Source organism: Gracilinanus agilis, chromosome 4, assembly GCF_016433145.1.
Source record: "Gracilinanus agilis isolate LMUSP501 chromosome 4, AgileGrace, whole genome shotgun sequence".
In the NCBI taxonomy this organism is placed as follows: domain Eukaryota; kingdom Metazoa; phylum Chordata; class Mammalia; order Didelphimorphia; family Didelphidae; genus Gracilinanus; species Gracilinanus agilis.
This window is the reverse complement of record NC_058133.1, coordinates 228,549,430-228,570,773: the sequence shown is the minus strand read 5'-3', so window position 1 is coordinate 228,570,773 and position 21,344 is coordinate 228,549,430. Positions and strand designations below refer to the sequence as shown.

Below are 21,344 nucleotides of genomic sequence, written 5' to 3'. Positions count from 1 at the left end.
AAAGCATTTGATCTCTTTTGGCATGTTTCCTCATCTGCAAAATGGGAGCTTGTAATACTTTGTCTACCTCACGGGATATTTTAAGATCAACTGAAAATAATTGGCATCTGCATCATGCTTTTACCTGCATTAACCCATTTGAGCCTTGGCATAATCTTCTGAGGAAGGTATGACAGGGATCATATTCTCTACTTTATACATGAAGAAGTTTAAAAAAAGTTTGAGAGTTTATGGGAGAATGTAAACTCCTTGAGGACAGCTAGTATGGTGGATTAGAAGAAATGCTGCCCTTCAAGACAAGATGACCCAATTTCAAGTCCTATAAGAGATTCTGACTAGCTGTGTGACCATGGACAAGTCACTTAGTAAGCCTCAATTTTAACAAACTGAGCCTTAGTTTGCTTTTCTATCAAATGGAAGTAATAATTGTACTTACCTCCCAGGGTAGTCTTACGGATCAAAAGAGATAAAGTCTGAGAAACATTCTGCAAATCTTAAAGTGTTATATATTGTTGTTGTTCAGTCATGCCCAATTCCTTGTGACCCTGTGGATCACACTGTCCATGAGATTATCTTGGCAAAGATACTGGAATGTTTTGCCATGTCCTTATCCAATGGATTAAGGCAAACAGAAATTGTCATTTGCCCAGGTTCACACAGCTAGTAAGTGTCGGAGGTCAGATTCAAACTCAACTCATCCTGACTCCAAACCCATCGCTCTATCCAATGTATCATTTAGATGGCCCAAAGTGTTATATACACGTGAACTTTGATTATTTTATCTTTCTATACCAAGGGTCAATTGCCATTTAGTCACTTTCAGTCATGTCCAATTCTTCAGTGACTATTTTTAGGGTTTTCTTGGCAAAGATTTACTAGAGTAGTTTGCCATTTCTTTCTTCAGTTCATTTTATAGAGGAAGAAACTGAAGCAGACAGGGTTAAGTGATTTTCCCAGAGTCATATGGCCAGCAAGTGTCTGAGGACAGATTTGAACTTAGGTCTTTCTGACTTCAGTCCTGGCAATATTTCCACTGAGCTAACTAGCTACCCTATACCAAGTGTCTACCAAAACTTAATAAATGCTTGTTGGACTAATTTAGATTGAATTGAATCCTTTTCTCAATAACATTTATAGCAGGTGCACTGAACCTTTTGGTGTCAAGAGTCTCTTTGGCAGTCTGATGACGCTTAGGGCCACCCCACCTTTCTCTCTATCTCTCTGTCTGTCTCTGCCCCTCTTTCTCTCTGTCTCTGTCTCTTTCTCTGTCTCTGTCACTGTCTCTCTGACTCTCTCTCTCTGGCTCTGTCTGTCTCTGTCACTATCCTTCTGACTCTTTCTTTCTCTCTCTGTCTCTCTCATCTCTCTGTCCATCTCTGTTTCTGTCTCTTTCTCTGTCTCTGTCACTGTCTCTCTGACTCTCTTTCTCTCTGTCTCTCTCCTCTCTCTGACTGTCTGTCTCTCTGTCTATGTCTGTCTGACTGTCTCCCTCTCTCCCTTAAATCCTAATCTTCCGTCTTAGAATCATTACTATGTATTTGTTCCAAGGAGAAGAGTGGGTAAGGGCTAGGCAATGAGGGTTAAGTAACTCGTCCAGGGTCACAAACAGCTAGGAAGTGTCTGAATCCAAATTTGAACCCAGGACATCCCATCTCTAGGCCTGGCTCTCAATACATTTTTAAACAAATAAAGCAAAATACATAGCATTATAAAGGAAACTAAAAGTTAGTAATGATAAAGATGGAATTTTTCCACCCTTGTTCAAGGACTCCCTGAAATCTATCCACAGAACTCTTAGAGCTCCATGGATCCTGGGTTAAGCACCCTGATTTATAGGGATGGGAACTATGATGAAAAGTGAGGATTTACTTTCAACCTCTTACTCCTCAGTTTCTACGTGGTTGTGGATAAATGGACACTCCATCTTTTCTCCGTCATCCTGGGTATCCAGGGATCTGGGCCCACTTGTAGAAGGTATTGCATTTAATATGGAATTTGGCTTTTATCCTGCAGTCCATGGAGAATGAGGAAAACGAAGACTTCGTTGCCACGTTTTCCAGATTTTCTTTCATAACTCTCTACCTCTCCTGTCCCATCCTAATCAGCCTGTTTCCTTTTGGTTGGGGCTGGGCTTGATCCAAAAGTCACTACATTCTCACTGAACTTTGAGTGCTAACGCTGAGCTGAGGAATTATGGCAAACTTCAGTCTCTTCCTTTTATGCCCTGACTCCCACTGTCCCCAGAGATCCATATACCTCCAAAATAGCCTCTGTGCTGGTGAGCCCCCGAACTTGATCTCCCCCTGGGATGTGTCAAGTCTTGTAACCTGAGAGACCCAGCTCATCACAAGATGTTTCTCTTACCACCTGGCCCCCATCTGGAGCGGGGAAGGAGGAGGCATCCATTTCCCTCCTTTACTCTAAACTGCCCACAAGACTTCATGCTCCCTAGTGATCCGCAATCAGACCTGGCAAGGGGAATGGGGAACCTTGAGATTGATGGGAAGAACTAAGGTAAGGACTGGGGTTGTTGAGGAGAAAAGAAAAAAATACTATTAACTGGTTAGGTTGGCCTGCAGACTAACACATATTATTTCACCAGATGGGGACTCTGAGGATGTCCAGGTAGAAAAAGGAAAATGAAAGTCTAAACTTCACAGTACTCACATCACTACATTTGATGACAAAAGCCTAGAGTTCAAATTCTAGCTCTAGTCAAATTTGGGTGACTAGATAAATCATTTCCCATCTGGGTTTCATCTTTTAAAATTAGGTGATTGAATTAGATGAAGAGTTCATGAACTAGTTTTTTTTTTTTAAATGACTTATCTATTTGTTTGGTTACATGTAGAAACAATGTTTGACAATTGTTTTCTTGTATTTTAGAATTCATATTCCCCCCCCACTCCACAAGGCAATTAATAGTCTGATATAAGTTATAGCAATACTTTCATGTAATATATATAGTTCCATATTCCTCATATTGTGACAGAAGATCTGTATCACACATACAATAAAATTCTCATGAAGAAACTAAAGTAGAAGATGGCGTGCCTTGATCTGTGATCAGGCTCCAACACTTCCTTCTTTGGCTGTGGGTAGTATTTTTCATCCTGGGTCCCTTCAGGATATCTTGGGGCCTTGCTTTGCCTTCACAGTTGATCATCTAATATTTTTGTTACCGTATACATTGTTCTCTTGGTTCTGCTTGCTCCACTTTGCATCATGAACTTGTTTTTGTAAAAGTTTGAAGACTGTATTTCAATAGAATTGGTTTCCTTTGGAATCCTGTGTATTTTATTTTATGCATTGAAAAACATTATTCAAGAAATGGTTGGTAGACTTCACCAGATTACCCGAGAGGTTCGCAACATATGATCTCTAAGAAGGATTCCAGTTCTCTCAGGTCTAGCGATCTGAGACTTGCAGAACCACTTGACTCTGTCCTAAGCATCTTCTAGGATGGAATTCTCCTCTCCTGCTGTGGTAGGAGGTGGGACCATGGTTCTGTGGACAGAAAGAATCTCAGACAATAACCTGACTGCTATGCTGAGAGAAAATCCCATAAAGGACAATAAAGAGTCCTCTACTGGGACATATTAGTGATTTGCCAATAAATTGCTTTGTAACCTTGGGCAACAACAACAATACTAACACATGTTTCTATAGCAGCATGATATGGGTGGGAAAAGGGCAGTTCAGTGCCATAGTGGAGAAATGCCAGGCCTGGAGTCAAGACCTCAACCACTTACTGGCTGGGTGACTCTGGGCAAGTCACTTAACCCTGTTTCCCTCAGTTTCCCCACATGTAAAATGAGTTGGAAAAGAAAACGGCAAACCACTCCATTATTACTATTATCATTATTATTATTATTATTATTATTTTTAAAACCCTTACCTTCCATCTTGGAATCAATACTGTGTAGGCAGAAGAGTGGTAAGGGTAGGCAATGAGGATCAAGTGACTTGCTCAGGGTCACACAACTAGGAAGTGTCTGAGGTCAGATTTGAACCTAGGACCTCCCATCTTTGGACCTGACTCTCAATCCACTGAGCCACCCAGCTGCCCCCCTCACTCTGTTATTTTTGAGAAGAGAACCATCCAAATGGGGTCATGAAGAGCTAGACAGGACTACACAGAATTGAACAACAAAGGGGTGGAAAAAACACTGGACTTAGAGTTAGGAGAGGTATGGGATCAAATTCATCTCCTAGCCTATGAGCTTTGAGACCCTAGCCAATTGAATTGACTTCTCTGAAAATTACCTCCTCTGAAAAGCTGAGGATAGTAATAGCACCTACCTTGTGAGGTTGTTGTGAGGATCAAATGATATCATTTATGTAAGGCATTTTGCAAACTTGAAAGTGCTATAGAATGGTAGTTATACCAAACTTTGAAATTTATAGAGTACTTTTCTTACAACTCTATGAGATAAATTGTACAAATGTTATTAGCTGTGCAATTATGGAGTTTGGCTTGTAAAGTCTCTTCTTCCTCTAACTATTTTATAGATGAGGAAAGTTTCAGAGAGATTAAATGAGTTGCCCAGGGTCTGAACATAACTAGCCCATGGGGAACCAGGATTCAAACCCAGGTTTACTAACTATAAATCTATATGACATCATAAATATTAGTTTTGTGTCTGATTTGGATTAGATGGCCAGGTCTGGAGTCAGGAAGATTCATCTTTCTGAGTTCGAATCTGGTCTCAGTCACTTAATCTCTGCCTTGGAGGCAGTCAGGTGGCACAGTGGATAGAGCTCTGTGTCTGGAATCAGCAGGAGTTGAGTTCAAATCTAACACTAGTTGTGTGATCCTGGGCAAGTCCTTTAATTCTGGTTGCCTCCGTTTCCTCATCTGTAAAATGAGCTAGAGAAGAAAATGGCAAAGCAAACCAGTATCTCTGCCAAGAAAACCCTAAATAGATCATGAAGAGTCAGATATGACTGAAACAACTGATTCTAAAATTAAGTGAAATCATTTTTCCTTCTTCTTTTAAGGTTTACAAATCTGTGAGATAAATAGTGTAGCTTCCCACAAAAAAAGTTTTGAGTAATATAGCTAGCTTCACTTTCCTCTTGTGTAAATGGAATTAACTCTAGCAGATTCATAGTCAAAAATCTACCTACCCTAGGCATAGAAATGATGTCACCCTCACCTCCCTTAATGGGGAGGGGGGACGAGTTACCCACATGTGACAATAAGTAACAAATCAAGAACAAAGGACTACCCTTTGGGCAGTCCAAATCAATGTAGAGACTGCCATTTGTCCATTTGAATTAGAGGTGGACCCACGGGAAGTGACAAAGACACTATCTCTTTAAGTAAGTTGGTTACTTCCTGTGGAGGCAGTTCCCGCTCTGAACTTGGTGCTGAAGGAGCTCCTGAGACCACAGAACTCTTACACTCTGTATTGTCACGTGGGTAAGTTAGGCTGACTTCCTTGGCCTACCTAGGCCGCTTCCAAACTCTGCCTTAAGTAGGCACTAGCCTATCTGGTTGCTAGGCCTTGTGGCTTGCAGCCTCATTTATTTAGCCTTTTAACCTTCTTTCTCTGTCCAGGCCTCTGTAAGCCTGGACTAGCATCTCCCTTTCTCTTTATTCCATACCTTTACCTTCCTAATTGTAAATAAACTGCCTTAACCCAATGCTGACTTGGGTCTGATTTAATTACGGAATCAACCTGAATTGTTGATTCCTGGCGGCCACACTTTAAATATATATCTATAAAATACCTAAAATTCTCCTCTTAGACTCTTCCACGAAATGTGAGAGTCCGATGAGATGATTTCCAGGATGTTGTGATTGTAGGGCTAGCCAGAGGCTTTTAAAAGTAGCTATTTCACCTTGAGGGTCCTGCAGACTGGCTCTTAATGTCCCCAAGATCATAACTGAGGTTTTCATGTGTTATGAAATAAAAGAAGTCAACATTTCTCATTTCCCATTGGTTCTGGGGTCCACTATAAGCCACCAACCCCCATCACTCAGTAATAAAATTTGTGTCTTGGGTTCTAGCATTCCTCCTTTCCTCTTCTTCTTAAGTAATGTCCTTTGTTTTACACAGTCAGGAATACTATTTGGTCAAATGCCTTTAATTAGCTTAGCATAACTTTAGTTAGTTAGGTCACTGTAAAACGAGGGCTTTGGCTAGGTGATCTCTAAAATCTTTTCCGGGAGAGAATGCAGTGTAGAGGAAAGAGTTCTGGAGTCATAAAATCTGGATTTGAACCCTGGTTCAGCTGGTTACTCACTGTGTGAACTTGGACCAGTCACTTCATCTCTCTGCAACCTTAAGAGATTATATTTTAAGACAGATGAAACAGATGATCTTTGAAGTCTCTTTCACACCTAATCTGAATTCCTCCTCACTAGTACTTGGCCTTGTTTCCCTGCTTGAGAGTTGTGTCTTTTGGCTATACCTCCTACAAAAGTAGATTTGTGATGCCCCTTCTGAATACAAAAGGAGAGAAAGAAATGGCTGTACCCCAACCCCTTTCTCAGACCTAGATGCAAGATTTAGCCATTGACAACAAAGGAGAAATCAAGGTCTGAAGATTCCCTTTGGACTAGAACTCAGAAGGAAGCTTAGGTACTTGGCAGGCCAATTTCGGGGGGAAACTTTCTGAGATGGTTGATTCTTAATGATTGGCTGGTAAACAAGTAGTACTGAGAGATAGATGGATAGGCAGTATAAACAGAAAGACAGACAGACAGATGGATAGAAAGCTAACTAGCTAGTTAAATAGATAGATGGATGATAGATAGACAGATAGCTAGGCAGATAGATAGATAGATAGATAGATAGATAGATAGATAGACAGACAGACAGATAGATAGATAGACAGGCAGACAGACAGGTAGGTAGATAGAATATTGATAATTTATAACACCTTTACTATGAGCCAGGCACTGTGCTAAGTGTTAGAGATATAAATACAAGCAAACAAAGTAGTCCCTACATTTTACTAGAGAAAGATAACACATGAAAGGGAGCTAGAAAGTGAGGGAAAAAGGATAGTCTAGTTAGAGGAAGGTTTCTGGTTAAAAGGTAGCTAAGTCTAGAGAGGATGGAGCTAGGAATGAAGTGGCCATGGCCTAGTTGTTGTTGTTTGGTTGTTTCAGTCACATCCAACTTTTTGTGACCCATATGGAGTTTTCTTGGCAAAGATACTAGAGAGGTTTGTCATTTCATTCTTTAGCTCATTTTACAGATGAGGAACTGAGGCAAATAAGGTTAAGTGACTTGCATGGGGTCATCCAGCTAGTAAGTGTCTGAGGCTGGATTTGAACTCAGGAAGACGAGTCTTCCTGACTCCAGGCCTAGCACTCTATCTGTTGTACCGTCTAGCTGACCATGGCCTGGGATCTTCATGAAATAGTCATCTGGACTATGGGCTTCTGGGGCCCGATTATCTCCAGTGTGGGAAGGTTGCTAGCAAGGTCCCTTTTGGAGGGTAAAATGGAGCCAGGAGTGTGGTCAGCTTTCCCCCCCATGCAACTGGAACCACCCATCTTGGTCAGACCCAGGAATAGGAAAAGTGATATTCCAGAACAGGGTAGCCCAAATCTGGAGCATCATTTGCAATGGTGCTGTTGTCACAGTTCACATGGCATTTTAAGATGAGATTGGTAGTGTATTATTTATTCCCATCAAGGGAAACTAAGGTTGAGAGAGTTTGAGGCTAATAACCTTTGGATCTGAGAATGAAAGCCAAATCCCTTTCTTTAATTCCAGACTCGTTCTAATACTTTATGTTATATAGTCCTGAGATCATCAACTTTTGGTGGAAGGCATCAGTCAGGAGCAAGAGGTTTCGGCCAATGGTAAATCCTGGATATAAGAGTCAAAGTAGAGAACAGAGAAAGTCTGATGATAGGGAGTGAAGCAGGAGAGGCAGCCTAGCATGATGTACACTGGTTTGGAAGTTCAAGTCTTGCCTCTGTCATAAACTAGCTGTGTGACTTTGGACGAGTCACTTCTCCTCTCTCTGCCTCCATTTCCTTATCTACAAAATAAAGGAGGGCAAATGAATTAGATGACTTCCAAGATCTCTTCTAGCTCACATCTTGTAGTTCTAAATTGAAAGCTATTGTTTCTGAGTCCTTTGGACAAAGAGACTACAAGCATATGTCTCTTTGGCCATAGCCATAGAGGAAAGATCACAATCCATGCCAGCATCGTTCAAAGAACAGGGATGAAGTCAAAAATTCTGATCCTCCAGAGGAAATTCCCCTGGAGAGGAGGCTGCTAAGGAGGAATTGTGGGATAGTGGAAAGAGTGAGTCAGAATACTGAGATTGGAGTTCCCAGGTTAATCATTGACTAGCTGGGTCCCCTTTCTCTGGGCAACATCTGCAAAATGAGGAAGTTGTATTGAGCAGTCTCTTTAAGATCCCTTCCAGCCCAGACTTCCTGTTTGCTACTTGATTTTTCATGAAGCCCTTGGGTCTGGTACGAAGGAAGGCATCTGAATGGAACTAGCTATTCAGAAAGCCTAGCTTTGGGCATTCATTCAGGGTGGGATACCCACTCCAGGCGAGCTACATCTATAGTTGTTTCCAGGCTATCAGACAGTAGGGAATTAAACCTCTCTGGAAATGAGAAAAACCACTTAAGTACCATCAGCAGATATAAATGCCCCATTGCCTTCCTGGGGACTTCCCTCTTCCCCTCCCTAATCAGGTCTAGATGCTTTAAGAATGGGGATTGGGCCAGACCTCTAGGTCTCAGGTGGAGTTGTGATGGCTCTGGATTTCTGAGACTTCCTTTCTGGTGTTTTGAGAAAAAATCAAGGCCTGTGGGCAATCTGTAAGGGACAGACTTTGTATGTATCAGGTCCAGGAAGGGCTTATAGATACTTGGAGTCTGCTCATATGGAAATAGATGAATATTTACAGGACTAAATAGCATAATTAAAAGTAGAAATTCTAGCATTTGGAGCAAATTCATTTGAATGGGGGTAGGGGAAGACCCCAGGCTACACCAAAGCTGTTCCTGAGGAGGTTGGGTATGCCCTGAGTATCTGTGTGGCAAGGTGGCAAGAGAGGGGCAATTTACCTCAGTTGGGCAAAGTCTTGAAGGTAGCAATGGAAAAAGGCAAGTCTCAGGAGATGAATAGAATACTCCAGGGGGGTGGGTGGGAATAGGGAAAGTAGAAGGGAGGGAGGAAAGGCCAGAGTACTGATGCTGGCACCTTGGGGGCAAAGTCCTTTTCTCCCCTTATTAGTTATAGCTCTCCCATCCAGTAGGTTTTCCTTTGTGGGGAAGGCAATCCACAGGGAGTGGTTTAAGACAAGGTTAAAATAGCAAGGGTTGGGGAGCAGATGGGTGATTCAGTGGATTGAGAGCTAGGTCCATAGGTGGGAGGTCCTGGGTTCAAATTTGACCTCAGACACTTTCCTAGCTAGTTCATGGACCAGAGAGCCAGAATTTCCTGGACCCTCACTAGGTTTCCAATTCTTTTTCTAGTGGTTAAGATGGATGAAGATTTCTCCTCCCAGGTGAAGAAGATTGGTCTAGCCATGGGGACGTCCCTATCAGACAAAGACATTGACATGCTGCCATCAGACATGAGGCACCATGGTAAGGCACAGGGATTAAAAAAGATGAAGCAGCTTCTCTAGCTGTGTTTCATGCAGAATTGAGGGAAGAGCAGAGCCTAGAAAAGGCATCTCTATCTACACACTCTGAGAAAGGTTTTAAAATTGCCTCTCTTCTTTGGATTACTGTCCATCTGATACATAGGATTTGATTTATCACAAAATACATATCAGTGTGGGGTAGAGAGAAAAATTTTTTAGCATTAAAGAATTGTGCAAGGGGTAGCTAGGTGGTACAGTGGTTTGTAGTCAGAAGGACCTGGGTTCAAATCTAGATTCCAACACTTCCTAGTTGTGTGATCCAGGGCAAGTCATAACCCAAATTGCCTAGCCCTTACTCTTCTGTCTTAGAATTGTTACTAAGACAGAAAGTAAGAGCTTTCAAAAAGAAATTTTTATTAAATTTATACATATGTAAACAAATAAGTATTTATTTATAAATGATATTATTGTTAAATTAAATTATTATTAAATTTTATTATTTATAGGGGGAAACAAAGGTATCCCTTTCTGGACTCCTCTAATGTGGTGGCTTAAGGAGCTACCTGTAGTTCTAGCTTTTCACAAGAACTCTGAGAATCTCATCCCATTCCCTAGCACTAATAGACAAAGACTAGCACAGCCCCCAAGGTGGGGGAGAGGGGAGAAACCAGAATCCCATTTTTTACCCCATTGGTTGACCAAGAATTGATGGGTTTGTTAGACCACAGGTCCTGTATACCTGGTACCAATAACTTTTTTTCTGGCTATTGGCAATAAGTAGTATCTGCCCTTCTTCTCCTAGACCTCCAATGCCCATCTCTGTCTTCCTCTCTAGGGTTTCTCTCTACCAGGAAGGGATCTTAAACTCGAGCTTATTCTCTGAATCTCTCTCTTTGCCTTTTCAAGGCTAATGCCTCAGTTGGGTCAAGCATGGGCATACATACAACTGAAGCTCCAAGATACCCTACCCCATTCACTAAAGTCTGGAAGCATTAGACCGTCTCTAGCTGCCACCACTACAATCCACCTCGCCCTGCGGAATCCCCTCTCTGTGCCCTGAAAGAAAGCATAGCATATTAAAAGGGTTCCAGGGCTGCGAATCAGGAGAACTGAGTACGAATCAGCCTCCAAATCTATCCTTGGGCAAATCACTTAACCTCTTTGATCCCATTTCTTCCTATGTAAAATGGGAAGGAAGGAAAAAAACAAGCATATAGTAAGGCCAAGTCTGTTATTTTATTTGATCCTAGCATCTATCATAGAAAGTGGGTACAACAGGCATACCTTGGGGATATAGTAGTTTTGGCTTTTAGCAATAACTATTATATAATAAAACTATTGTATAATAAAGTAAATGTCACAATAAAGCAGGTCACGTGAATGTTTTGTTTTTTCAGTGCATATAAAAGTTATGTTTATTCTATATTGTAGTCTATTAAGTGTATAACAACATTATGTTTGAAAAATTATGTATATACCTTAATTTAAAAATATTATTGGGGGCAGCTAGGTGGCTCAGTAATTGAGAGCCAGGCCTAGAGATGTGGGGTCCTAGGTTCAAGTGTGACCTCAGACACTCCTAACTGTATGACCTCAGTCAAGTTACTTAACCCCCATTGCCTAGCCCCTACCCCTCTTCTGCTTTGGAACCAATACATAGTATTGATTCTAAGATGGAAGGTAAGAGTTAAAAGCAAAACGTTATTGCTAAAAATGCTAATAATAATATATTATATTGTGTATAATATAATAATGATAATAACCAAAATCTGAGCCTTTAGTAAATAGTAACTTTTTTGCTGGTGGAAGTCTTGCCTCCAGGTTCATGGCAACTGACTACATCAGGGTGGTGGGTGCTGGAGGTTGGGGCGGCTGGGGCAATTTCTGAAAATAAGACAATGAAGTTTGCTAAATTGACTCTTGCTTTCATTTGAACACTTAGAGGTCATTGTAGGGTCACCAATTGGCCTGATTTCAATATGATTGTGTCTCAGGGAATAAGGCCAGAGAAGGGGGAGGAAGGAACTGCTGGTTGGGGGACTAGTCACCCAACATTTATTGATTAAATGTGCCTCTTATATGGACATAGTTCTTGGTACCCCAAACAATTACAATAGTAGCATCAAAGATCACTAATCACAGATCACTATAATATACATAATAATATGAAAAAGTTTGAAATACTGTGAGAATTACCGAAATATGATACAGAGACATGATGTAAACACAGGTTATTGGGAAAATGTTGCCAAGAGACTTGCCTAAAGCAGGATCAGCACAAACCTTCAATTTGTAAAAATTGCAATATCTGTAAAATGCAATAAAATGAAGTACAATAAAGGGATGCCTGCATTATTATCCCCATTTTCTTGTTGGGGAAACTGAAGCAGACAGAGGTTGAGTGATTTGTGTAGACTCATACAGCTAGTAAGAGTCTGAATCCAGATTTGAACTCAGGTCTTCCTGAATCCAAGGCCCAGCCCTTTATTCACTGTGCCACCTAGCTTCCTCTAATGGGAACACTAATATTTGTACTGCCTAACATATATGCACCATTATTATTCTAGGCTCTTTCAACTACAGTAGATTCTTTGAGTACATGCAGAAGTTCCAGACCTCAGGCCAGCAGGAGGAGATCATCCGGAAATCCTTCCAGATGCTGGACAAAGACAAAAGTGGCTTCATTGAGTGGAATGAGATCAAGTAAAGGGAAGAGGGAGGCCCTCGGTCCCATCCTTCCTTACCCTCCACTCTTAGGAACTCTCCCCCTCTTTCTCTAATCAGAGAATCTTAGAGCGTTTAAGCCAGAAGGGAGTCGAGCTATCATCCAGGACAAATTCTTCATTTTTCCAAGGTCATATAATCCTATGAGTGAGCAGTCAGTGTTGGAATTGGGAGTAAAATAGGTCTTCAGGATCTTTCTACTGCACCACACTGTCCTTACCAAGGTCCTGTGCTCAATGATACCTCCTTCTGCAAATTGTACAGCTCTAGTCCTCTCCCTCTGGGAGCTTATAGACACTACTGATGTAGAGGAGCATAAAAGGGTTCATGGGTAATGAGAAGAAAATGTATAATTAGACAGTAATGCATCTATTTCCCTCCTTTTTTCTTGTATTTGATCTGTTCTTCCTACCCAGATAACCTCCCTTTTCCTGGGCCCTATCTGCCTCTATATTCCCAGGAGCACAGGGCAGAAGAGAACAGATATTGCTTCATTCCAGGCTCTTCTCATCTGATCACACACCATATCCAAATGCCCTAGCCCTCTCTAGGATTGATAAAGCCAATAGATAACTTGGACCCAAAGCTCTAAAAACATCCCCTATTTCTCTAATACACCTCTTCCCAAGCTTCCCATTCTCTGAGGTCCAGAGTTCTCTGCTTCACAGATACATCCTGTCCACGATCCCCAGCACTGGTCCTGCAGCTCCCCTGACAGATGAAGAGGCTGAGGCTATGATCCAGGCAGCTGACACCGATGGAGATGGACGGATTGACTTTGAAGGTTGGGAATTTAAGGACTGAGGGGAGAGAGGTGGGATTGATTCCTGTAGTGATGGTGAATAAGGGAATGAGGAAACAAAGTAATTCCCAGGCCTAAAGTGAAGGACCTGATTCCTGGGCAATCCACCCCCTGCTCAGGTCTCAGGATCCTTCCAGCCCAGCCTAAACACCTCTCTGTGACCTGCATGTGCCTGGAGCCACATCTGTGTAGCTGTTACAGAACTGTAGGATTGGGAGATATCTTGGAGGTCTCTTAGACAAATTCCTGCCCACAGTATAAATACTATTTACAATGCCAAAAGATCATTTGGCCTCCACTTGATGGCTTCTAGAAAAAGAGAGTAAAGGAAGCAGAATAATTCTTAGACTCCAGGCACAAATGGAGAAATGGAAAATTTATACTTAACTGAGGAAGTTTTCTCTCCTGTATGGGCTGATAGAGTGAAGGATAGTCAGGTGTTTTGAATTTCATCTCAGCCTGATTTTGATCCACGCAAGCCTTTTCAGTGTAGACATTTGTCTCGTTGGCTACAGTGGTTAGGCTTTTACCTGAGTTTGGAGACATCTTGCAGACACTTCCAGAAAGCATTTTTTTTCTTTTTTTTTTTTCCTTCTCTGTTGACCCGTGGCTTAGTTGATTTGGATCTCTGGCTACTGTTTGTTTGGGGTTTTTTTTTGCTCTGGTGGCATTTTTAAAAAACCTCAGTATAGGTGTCCCCACCTTAAGAATTCAAGAATATTGACCTAACAATGCCAATGCTTTTCACCCAGACATACAAATACAATCTCTAAGGAAATTTCTTTGTTCTCTGAGTATTGTGGAGAAAGAAGTCTTGGAGACATGCCTAAGCTTATTTCTTTTTTAACATGTTGGGTCTGGTGTGCCAGTGGGACATCTGGGTAGAGACATGCTGTAGGCATTTAAAGATATGTGTCTGGAGCTCAGAAGACAATTCATGACTAGAAGTATAGATATGGGAATTGTCTGCATAGAGTTTGATGTAATAGGAAGAAGGACAATTGCCAAAAGAGAAAGTTGAGAGAGAGAAAAAAGGCAAGAGACAGAATTTTCAAGGCTCTAGATGAGGATGAAGAACCACAGAAGATAAAGCAAGAGCAGTTTAAGGGGTAAAAAGAGAACCAGGAGGATATGGTCTCTCTGGAGCCAAGAGAAAGAAAAAAGTATTCAGTAAGAGAAGGGGTCAAATACTGTAGAAATGATGAGGAAGATGAAGACGGAACAATTTTAAAAGAATAATGGTGGCAGCTAGGTAACTAAATGGATTGAGAGCCAGGCCTAGAGATGGGAGGAACTAGTTCAAATCTGGCCTCAGATGCTTCCTAGCTGTGTGACCCTGGGCAAGTCATTTAACCCCAATTACCTAGGCCTTACCACTCTTCTGACCTTGGAACCAATACATGGTATTGATTCTAAGACAGAAGGTAAGTCAGAAGGAAAGGGGACTATCAATGGATGTGGCAATTAGGTCATCACTGGTTACCTTAGAGAGTAGCTTCAATATTGTCAAGATTGGAGTGAGTGGTAGAAAGAATTAAGGCAAGGCAATAATAATTAATGAGGAAGTAGAGTCATAAAATGAATACAGTTTTCTCAAGTTTAGCAGTGAAAAGAGAAGAAATCTAGCAAAGACAAGGGAAGATGTTTTAAAGATTGAACATGTTGGTAGGCAAAAGTGGAAGAAGCCAGAGGCAAGGAAAAGATGGCTTGAAAGATACATGAAAGAAGAGGAATGATGGATGGAGAAAGAATTCCCAGGTCAAAAAAATCACCCTTATTTTACAGAGAAGTCAGAGAAAGTAGGTAATGCCAAGTAGTTTTGAGGAATAGGGCATTGAGGGAGCTGTTGTCTAATGGTTTCAATCTTCACTGTGAAACAGGGAGCTAAGTCAGCTGCTTTAAGTGGTGGTAAGAGTGCCAGAGAAGAGAGAGAAAAGCTTGGAACAATTGCTGTGGGCAATAAGATAAAGAGCTGACAAAACAGGATTTTTAAAGCAGCAGAGAGGACCCAGCTGAGCTTATGTACCATAAATTTGAAGTGGATGAAATTAGCTCAATCTTGTGACTTTTCTCCACTCACAGATACTCAGTAGCCCTGTAGCAAGATGAGAGAGATTAGATGGTTGAGTTTTCTTAGGGGTGAGAATTCACAGGACAAGACTTCAAGTTTTTTTTTCATTTGATTAGACTCAATGAATACATATTAAGCCTCTGCTCTGAGAGAGACCCTTCTGATAGTTACTGCAAGTCTTGGCTAAACATCCCTATTTCCTTTCAATCACATGCTCCTATGTTTGGGTTTTTGGTCCCCTCATCATCCCAATGACTTGTCTGGATGTACTCCAGTTTATCTCTTTGAAAACATAGAGCCCAAGACTGAATGCAGAACTTCTGAAGTTCTTAACTGGAAGAAGGTATTCTATGTTGGTCAGCTGAGAAATATATTCTTGTCCCTGATGGACAGATCCCCTGAATAGCCCCAAGGCACCGGAGTCACCTCCTGAGATTCTCCATTGGTCCCAACACCTCTATCTTCCTAAAATCCTATCCTTGATCCTTCTTTATCCCTCTCTGGGTGTGGTCGATAAAGAAGACAAGCTACTATGCTTGGGATCCAGGAAGTAGCCATGAGAGCAGCAACAAAGATATATCCTACCTGAGGATGCTATCTCCTTAGATGCTGGGAGGATAAGCAGCTGCCTCTTGATCTTGATCAAAGTCCTTTTATTTTGTTCTCTCTATTTCTGCCAAGTCCTGCTATCCCACACTAGGGGTTTTCATGTATTTACAAGGTGTACTGTCGTTGAGTTCACTTTATCCTAAAACCAAGCAAGGTGAGAACTATGCTGTGAAGATCATGAAATAATAATGTCTCTCCTCTGTTGAAAGCTGAGGTAGGACAGTCATACAGGGATTCCACAAAGTTACTCACAAGTTTTTTATCAACAAGAGAGCAAATGAAACTCTCAAGTTTTACTTATGCTTTGGGGAAACATTGAAGTCATCTTTGGGCAGCACTACAGTGGTCACTGTGACAAAATGAAAAACAGAAATGATTCCATAGTGCAAAGATAAATTTGTCTACTTGAATCAGAGGGATTACTCCTCTCCTCAGATTTATGGTCTAGACCAGTGATGGGCAAACTATGGCCCACAGGCCAGATGAGGCCCTTCTCCTTCATAATCTTTCAGTCATTAATAGGGCTTAGTATCACAAAAAATACAAGAATTTTGTAAAATGTATCATTGTTATTTTTTAATAAATTATATTGATCCACCTAAAGTTTTTTTCCTTTCCTTTGGCTCCCTCTTTAAAAAGTTTGCCCATCACTGGTCTAGACCTATGTTGGTGAGCCCATGGCACACATGCCGAAGTGTACTGGTGGGGGCTGCTCCCTTCTCCCTCTCCACATGTGCCTGAGGACATTTCTCACATCACCCGCCCCTCTGCCCAACAACCCAATGGGATTGCTTCCTCCTTCCTCTGTCTGGGGTAAGGTGAGGAACTCACAGGCAGTGTGAAGGTTGCAGTTTGGACACTCGGTCTCTAAAAGTCACTGTTCTAGACTACCATAATATTTTTGTTTTCAGAAATGTAAAATTTATAAAAATGACTGCATCATACACATTATGTACAGTTGCAAGAAATCAGCTTATTTCATTTTGAAATCCCAAATTTGCAACTAATAAAGTATTTTTAAAATGTCATTTAAAACCTAAAGAAAAATAAGTTGTGAATAAAACAGACTATAAGTACTTCTCAGGAAGTGTAAATGAACAAAAAATACTATAAGTACTTCTCAGGAAGTGTAAATGATGCCCACTGAAATTTGTAAACAATTTGAAAAAACTATCATTAAGTCACAGACTTAATGTGAGGTCATCATTGTGCAAATTGAAATGGGGGTATTAAGACCAATTGAATGATTTTTAGGTTAAAATTAACAAAATTAAAACAAAAAATAGATGTGGCAAATTGATATAAAAATATATAATTTCAGTGTACTGGCACCAAATATTAGTAAGATCATGATCTTTAGAGGAAATACTTTTAACAATGTTGACTTATATAAAAATATAACATACTACTTAAGTTTTATACAGGGATTTAATTCATACCACAAAAACTGCTTTTAAGTACACTATGATCTCTAATTATGGTAGTAACTTCTAGTGGTTATCTTAGCTTATGAGCTGAATGATAATATGCTGTACGATTTTCATTAAAATGGGCTCTAGTTAAATTCTCTTAAATGTAAATCATGTAATTATTGCTCACCAAAAGATATAACCAATACAATTAGTCAATCACCAATATATCCCAGGACAGTTAGGTGGTTTAGTGGATAGAGTGCCAGGCTTGTAGTCAGGAAACATCTCCTTCAGTTCAAATAAGGCCTTGAATATTTACTAACCATGTGATCCTGGACAAATCACTTAATTCTGTTTGCCTCAGTTTCCTCATCTGTCAAATGAGTTGGAGAAGGAAATGACAAACCACTCTAATAACTTTGCTAAAAAAAACACCACATGGGCAATGAAGACAGGACTCAAAAGCAACTGAACAATATATCTGAAAGCATCCTAGACAATCTTCTGAATACATTCTTATAGTGTACATGAATTAGCATAATTTTCTTGAAGAAGAGAAATGAAAGTCTGTTGGGTCAGTGGCACACCATGACTACTGAAATCAGGAACTGCAGATAAAGTTATTTGCCAAAATGTCTTCATTATCTGATATAATTCAGATTGTAATTTCAGTCCAGTTTTATACTTGGGGTTGGAAGGTACTGCACTTTTCTTTTGTGACCACTGGTCAAGCACAGAATTGTCTATAAGAATAGGCCATGTTCCTTTTTCATGACAATTAAACATGCCATCTGCAGTCATAGTTCCAAAATCTAAGAGAAGGTTCCAAGTGTCCTTTGGGATTGATCTCTTATGAAGTTCCAGTAAAAACTTATTCTAATGATCTAAAAATTTAAAGTCATTTCTAAATCTAAACCTTTTTGTCCAGGGTTCTTAGTAAAGTTAAAGATAAATTATCAAAAATCTTTGAATTTCATTGCACCCATTAGTTCTTGCTCTATTCTTGGTAAAAAGAGTTTTTAACTTTTCTATAGTATCATATCTTTAGAGCTGTTATACAATTCTAATTTCTTTTTTTCTACTGAATTGTTCATGGATCCTCTGTAGTATAAATCTGGGTTCTGGGAGTGGTTATCAGTTGCCACTTATAGTTTCCACTCATTCTTTTTTTTTTAATTAATTTTTTTTAATTTTAGAAAAATTGTCCATGGTTACATAATTCATATTTTTATTTTACCCTTCACCCCCTCAAACTTCCCCCACTCCCATAGCTAACTCAGATTTCCACTGGTTTTAACATGTGCGGCCAGTCAAGACTTATTTACATATTATTGATAGTTGCATTTGGTGTGGTCCTTTCGGGTCTACATCCCCAATCATGTCCTCATCGACCCAAGTGTTCAGGCAGTTGTTTTTCTTCTGTGTTTCCTCTCCTGTAGTTCTTCCTCTGAATGTGGGTAGTGTTCTTTTCCATAAATCCCTCAGAATTGTCTTGGGTCATTGCATTGCTGCTAGTACAGAAGTCCATTACATTCGATTTTACCACAGTATATCATTCTCTGTGTACAATGTTCTTCTGGCTCTGCTCCTTTCACTCTGCATCAATTCTTGGAGGTCTTTCCAGTTCACATGGAATTCCTCCAGTTTATTATTCCTTTTAGCACAATAGTATTCCATCACCAACATATATCACAATTTGTTCAGCCATTCCCCAATTAAAGGGCATACCCTCACTTTCCAGTTTTTTGCCACCACAAAGAGCGTGGCTATAAATATTTTTGTACAAGTCTGTTTATCTATGATCTCTTTGGGGTACAAACCCAACAATGGTATGGCTGGATCTAAAGGCAGGCATTCTTTTATCACTCTTTGGGCATAATTCCAAATTGCCATCTAGGATGGCTGGATCAGTTCACAACTCCACCAGCAGTGCATTAACGTCCCAATTTTGCTACATCCCCTCCAACATTCATTATTCTCCCCTGCTATCATTTTAGTCAATCTGCTAGGTGTGAGGTGGTACCTCAGAGTTGTTTTGATTTGCATTTCTCTAATTATTAGAGATTTAGAATGCTTTCTCATGTGCTTATTGATACAAATACAGGAATTATACAAACATAACCACAAAACACTTTCCAAACAATTAAAACTAGATCTAAACAACTGGAAAAACATTGAGTGCTCATGGGTAGGACAAGCTAACATAATAAAAATGACCATTCTACCCAAATTAATTTACTTATTTAGTGCCATATCTATCAAACTACCAAAAAACTTTTTTACTAAATAGAAAAAACTATAACAAAATTTATTTGGAAGAACAAAAGATCAAGAATATCAAGGGAAATAATGAAAAAAAACGTGAAGGAAGGTGGCTTAGCAGTACCAGATATTAAGCTATACTATAAAGCAGCAGTCATCAAAACAATATGGTACTGGCTAAGAGGAGGATCAGTGGAATAGGCTTGGGGTAAGTGATGTCAGCTAAACAGTGTATGATAAACCCAAAGAGCCCAACTTTGGGGACAAAAATCCACTATTTGACAAAAACTGCTGGGAAAATTGGAAAACAATATGGGAGAGATTAGGTTTAGATCAACATCTCACATCCTACACCAAGATAAATTCAGAATGAGTGAAAGACTTGAATATAAAGAAGGAAACTGTAAGTAAATTAAATGAACACAGAATAATATACCTGTCAGATCTCTGGGAAAGGAAAGATTTTAAAACCAAGCAAGAGTTAGAAAAAATTACAAAATGTAAAATAAATAATTTTGATTATATTAAATTAAAAAGGTTTTGTACAAACAAAAACAATGCAACCAAAATCAGAAGGGAAATAACAACCTGGAAAAAATCTTTATAACAAAAAATTCTGACAGAGTTCTAATTACTCAAATATACAAGGAGCTAAATCAATTGTATAAAAAGTCAAGCCATTCCCCAGTTGATAAATGGGCAAGGGACATGAATAGGCAATTTTCAGATAAAGAAATCAAAAGTATCAATAAGCACATGAGAAAGTGTTCTAAATCTCTAATAATTAGTTTCCACTCATTCTGCATTAAACAGTATATAGCAGAGGGTAGCTAGGTAGCCCAGTGGATTGAGAGCCAGGGTCAGAGACAAGAGGTCCTGGATTCAAATGTGGCCTCAAACACTTCCTAGCTGTAGGATCCTGGGCAAATCACTCAACCCCCATTGCCTAGCCCTTGCCACTCTTCTGCCTTGGAACCAATACACAGTATTGCTTCTAAAATGGAAAGGAAGGGTTTTAAAAAAAGACTTAAAAGACCTAGAGATCCTGGGTCCTGCCTCTGCTACCTACTCACTATATATCTTTGAGCCATCACTCAGCTTTTCTGAGCCTTTAATTCCCCAAATATAAAACAGGTGCTATGATCTCTTTCAATGGGTTGTTACAAGTATCAGTAAGTTGTAATGGGGCTTTGAAACATAGGGGTATATAACATGAAGTATTCATGACTTTTTTATTCCCCCTTCAGAATTCTCTGACATGGTCAAAAAAGAGAAGATGCCAAAGAAGAAATAGAAAGAAGACAGACCCCCAGCCACTCTTTACTCATGTGCATCTAACCCTACTTACCTACAGCTTTGAGAAAGTTACTGGGTTGTATCTGCACGTACAGTGGGCCAGCAAACCCAGGATGGAGTAAGATACCCACTGGTGATCAGCACCAAGGCAGCCACAACTTTTATCCTGGAAAACAGAATGTGAGCTCCTTGAGGGCAAGGATTGTGTTTTGTTTTGGCTTTTGTCTCCCCAGCACCAATTAGTGCCTTGCACACAGGAGGCACTTAATAAATGTTTGTTTAATTGAATGGAACTGAACAAAGGAGAAAAGATTAAGTATAACTGTCTGTGTGCTCTGTGGGTATATACCCACAGTTATTCTTGGGGCTAGGCCCAAACCTACCATTACGTTTATGCAAAAAGCATTCATGCCACTGAGGGACGAAAACTTCTTACTGCTCTATTTTTGCTTTTTTTTTCTCCATCCCTATCTTCCATTCTGCCCCTAACTTAACACAAGGGAAGGAAAGTATACAGGATTAACAAAACTTCTTGGTGCCCCAAAAGAGAATTGGGAAGTTCTGACCAAAAATCTCCTTTTAAACT

The 21,344-nt window shown here is 40.1% G+C and overlaps 1 protein-coding gene across 1 annotated transcript; it reads left to right on the top strand.

Annotated features, from left to right (window-relative positions):
* Positions 1-2,420: 2,420 nt before the first annotated feature.
* On the top strand, positions 2,421-21,068 carry PVALEF (parvalbumin like EF-hand containing). Its single transcript, XM_044674096.1, has 5 exons — positions 2,421-2,514; positions 9,470-9,583; positions 12,150-12,285; positions 12,975-13,090; positions 20,710-21,068. The coding sequence occupies exons 2-5, from the start codon at positions 9,478-9,480 to the stop codon at positions 20,754-20,756; spliced, it is 405 nt and encodes a 134-aa protein (XP_044530031.1). The 5' UTR covers positions 2,421-2,514; positions 9,470-9,477; the 3' UTR covers positions 20,757-21,068.
* The last annotated feature ends 276 nt before the right edge of the window (positions 21,069-21,344 follow it).